This window comes from Cannabis sativa, chromosome 1, assembly GCF_029168945.1.
Source record: "Cannabis sativa cultivar Pink pepper isolate KNU-18-1 chromosome 1, ASM2916894v1, whole genome shotgun sequence".
In the NCBI taxonomy this organism is placed as follows: Eukaryota; Viridiplantae; Streptophyta; class Magnoliopsida; order Rosales; family Cannabaceae; genus Cannabis; species Cannabis sativa.
This window is the reverse complement of record NC_083601.1, coordinates 7,853,150-7,857,257: the sequence shown is the minus strand read 5'-3', so window position 1 is coordinate 7,857,257 and position 4,108 is coordinate 7,853,150. Positions and strand designations below refer to the sequence as shown.

At 32.0% G+C, this 4,108-nt stretch overlaps 1 protein-coding gene across 1 annotated transcript; it reads left to right on the top strand.

Moving 5' to 3' along the window:
- Positions 1–1,156: 1,156 nt before the first annotated feature.
- LOC115706846 (ras-related protein Rab2BV-like) lies at positions 1,157–3,517 on the top strand. The gene is made up of 3 exons (XM_030634603.2): positions 1,157–1,349; positions 1,565–1,754; positions 2,891–3,517. The coding sequence occupies exons 2-3, from the start codon at positions 1,590–1,592 to the stop codon at positions 3,380–3,382; spliced, it is 657 nt and encodes a 218-aa protein (XP_030490463.1). The 5' UTR covers positions 1,157–1,349; positions 1,565–1,589; the 3' UTR covers positions 3,383–3,517.
- The last annotated feature ends 591 nt before the right edge of the window (positions 3,518–4,108 follow it).

The following is a 4,108-nucleotide window of genomic DNA, read 5'->3' as shown; positions in this document are numbered from 1 at the left end:
ACATTTTTAATAGCGTCAATTCTCCATATTTTTTGATTTTACAATCGAGAAGAATCATTTTTTTTAATACTGAAACACCCATCTAATAAAGAAATTTTTGTCATCCATCTAGAAATGTCGCACTCAAACCACCCCATTAGATAAGAAAACAACTCGCACAAAAGACAAAAATTAGGCACAACAACCAGTAGACATCGATTTATGAAAGCTTGTGGCAAATATCAGAAAAATCCTCTCGACATCCACCCTACCCAAGATCCCGACGATGATAACTCTAAACAACACCCCAAACAGAAACCTAACCAATTGACGATAACAAGCATAGATCCTCCTCCATTGAAATCCTCAAGATGCACAATCAATGAGACACAACGACCATATAGCCACACCCATCTCCATTGAAAGGACGGTGAGCCATGGCAGCGGAGGAAAGAAAGAAACCTCGGCGGTAGCAGAGTATGAGAAAAACCTAAAGACAAAACCCTAGCTAATAATATATTTATTACTAAACAGGGTCGGCCATTAACCCGTGCAAGGAGTGCTAATGCACAGGGCCCACAAATTAAAAAGGCCCAATATGACTTTTTAGGAATTTTTTTTTTAACTCAATCTTCCACTAATTTGTTATTCCAAATAAAAAAAAAGGTTTTTCCTTAATTTCTTTTCCTTATTTAATGTCTTTTAATTTTTTTTTCCCCATAATATTTGATATTAGCTTGAAGTTGCATTGGAAATAACAACAATTTTAATAAAATTATTTAAATTTTTGGGTGCTTAATTATGTAAAATATATTTTCCTAATATGATAATATTTGAAAATATTATTTACAAATTATAATTTTTTTTGTTACGGGCCTACTTTTTAAAATTAGAACAGGACCTAAAAAATATTTGAGACGGCCCTTACTAAATTATTCCGACATTGTAATATAGGAAATGCTATATTTAGTAGGGCATTAATTATTAAGATAAATATGTACTCATGTGCCACAAAAAAAGTATACACGTGTGCCAGAAAATAAACAAAAAACAAAAAAAAACAATTAAATGTATGTATCTATTTGACCTGGTACGTAGTCCGCGAACCTAGAATATTTTTTCCGTTTTGAGTGCCTTTTCTTTTGCAAGACTGTTTCTTCTCATTGGCTTTGGAAAACAATGAATTTTCTTTTTCCTCTCTTCTTAATTTTTACTTTCCTATTCACGTTTTTTTTTTTTTGTCAAGCTTGTTCCCAAAAACTCATTTCATTACCAGATTAAAACAGAAATTTCAAACTTATTAATATTGATGTAGATGTTCATCATATTTCCAGTGGTATAGATAATCATCTCAAAACTTTCATTATATGGTAAGTTATTATTTTAATTTGTTAAGGACTTTAATTACTTTTTCATGCTTCCCTTATATTGGTGATATGAAATTTCAACAATATGAGGCTCTAAAAACACCTCTGGCTTTGTTTTTATTTAAAAAGAACATTATTATTCCTAGCTTGTAGACAACATGGTCATATATTTTTCATTATATATCAAGATTTTTACAATGGATGTATTATATATACAGGTTTGGGTGTGGGTTAGGAGGAGATATGGCGTACAAGGTGGATCACGAATACGACTACCTGTTTAAGATTGTGTTGATTGGAGATTCAGGTGTTGGCAAATCTAACATACTCTCTAGGTTTACCAGAAATGAGTTTTGTCTTGAGTCCAAGTCTACCATTGGAGTTGAGTTTGCAACTCGGACATTGCAGGTTCCTTTTTCCTTTTCTTTTATTATTTATTATTATATTTTTTTATTCATCAATTAAATATAACATATTAAATAATTGTTCAACAAATATTATATCTATAAATATATGCATACTGCCACCATCCCTATACCAAGTGATCGTATACATCTAGCTTTTTTTCATTGCATAGTCGATCCATTTTTGTTTTCCAATTTTGTCACTTTTGCAGATTTCAGTTACAATTAACTCTCAATACTTTTCCTACTAACAAAAATTATTGTGTTGCTGACTGTTACAACCTTAAATACTTGTCATAGATATGGCATTTTAAAAAAAGTAAATATACGCCTACACCTTTGCACAGCTAAATGATATATAATGATAGATACAACATAATTTTTTTGAATAAATTTCATTTCCTAGTCTATATATATATATATGAAAATAATTTGTTGTATATGATTATTTTTGCGAATTGTAATCTTTATACTATATTTTTTTTTTGGCTGTATGGTAGTTATAATGACAAATTTGATAATATATATTTTCAGTTACAATGACTGGTCAATTACTAATTAATTCCATTGTAATTAGTTGATTTATGTATGTTACATTGTGCCTAAATAAGCTGTTTGTTTAAACCAACCCATGACCCTTCAAACAAAACAAATTAATTGAGTCACATGTTACATAACGTCGGTGCGCATATTATTTTCTTAATGCTAAATAAAAAATATTCAGTCAGGTCAAAAAGCTCTTAGCTAGCCAAACAAAGATTCATGAAGCCGTTAATAAAGAAAAATGCACCAATTGGAAAAACATGAAAATCACATGAGCGGTTTCCACACCACATTGGTTGAAAAAACAAGAAGCATATCTTTATAGCATAGGAAATTAAACTGTTATAGTTTAGCCGTTAATATTGGTAATTTGAATATGCATTTGATTTTGATATATACGTTATTGGGTTGACCATATTAGTGAAATTTCCTATTATTTTAAAATAATAATATTAATAATCTTTGAGAAAGTATATGGAGTAAATACTTATTTTTATTTTCTGAATAGATGGAGTAATTATTTTGAACAAAATGTTCATTATTAAGAAAACGAAAAGTTGAATTGATTAGTCATATTTCAAGTGTCAATATTTTCAGGTAGAAGGTAAGACAGTGAAAGCACAAATATGGGACACAGCCGGCCAAGAAAGGTACCGAGCCATTACGAGTGCTTACTACAGAGGAGCCGTTGGTGCCCTCTTAGTGTATGACATAACAAAGAGGCAAACCTTTGAGAATGTCCAGAGGTGGCTGCGCGAGTTGAGGGACCATGCAGATTCCAACATTGTCATCATGATGGCCGGTAACAAAGCCGACCTCAATCACCTTCGTGCCATCTCGGCGGAGGAAGCCGGTGCTCTTGCCGAGAAGGAAGGGTTGTCATTCCTGGAGACATCAGCTCTGGAGGCCCTCAATGTTGAGAAGGCATTCCAAAGCATTTTGCTTGACATTTACCAGATAATAAGCAAAAAGGCATTGGCTGCTCAGGAGGCAGCTTCCTCCACTGGCCTTCCACAAGGCACTGCCATTAATGTTGGAAATTTTTCTGGCAATCTCATGAACAAGAGAACTCCTTGTTGCTCAGACTAACAATTGCTTCTAATATTTGGTCTATTCACTTTATATAAGGAGGGGAAGAAGATTTTTTTCATTTGATATGAATACTTTAACACGTAACAATGTGCTTACTGAAACAAAATACAACTATGATTTTTTGTGACAAAATTAAATTAACGCTATAATTAGCACAACGTTCTTCTTTGTGGAATCACAATGATTTCTGTACGAATATACAAGTAAAACTAAATGGCTTAAAAGACAGCGAAAGTCAGCGTGTTGCAAAAAAAAAACCAAAAAACAATTGCAGAAACAAGATTACTTGCTCACACAGAACCAATACTTGCAGTAGCAAACAATTATAGAAATAAATAATGCATAAAGTAAAATTCACAAACATGAGTTCTACGTGATATCAATATTCTTTTAAATATTACTAGTCCACAGGGCATCGACTAGAGAATAAAATTAATTAGTAAATTATCAAAGGTTACAATGCAATTGATTGATGAACTGTTTCAATCCCACTAAATCTTTGTCGCATTGTAATTCATCTTGCTAATCTAATCTCTAATACATACCAAGTTGTGAAATTCCTTCAGCCCTCACTACTACAAAATTTGCATTTCTCCTTGATTGAAAATTGTCTTATAATCATTTCTGTCAGTTCATAAAATCGTTGGGTATGTGAACGCCATAAATGAGTAATGTTAAATGACTGTATAGAATCGACGAGAAAAGCTACTTTAAATGAAGGTT

Excerpts from the sequence above, each read along its gene's own strand:
- LOC115706846 (XM_030634603.2), top strand. The coding sequence starts at position 1,590 with ATGGCGTACAAGGTGGATCACGAATACGACTACCTGTTTAAGATTGTG. Across the intron at positions 1,755-2,890 it reads TTGCAACTCGGACATTGCAG|GTAGAAGGTAAGACAGTGAA; the intron begins GTTCCTTTTTCC and ends CAATATTTTCAG.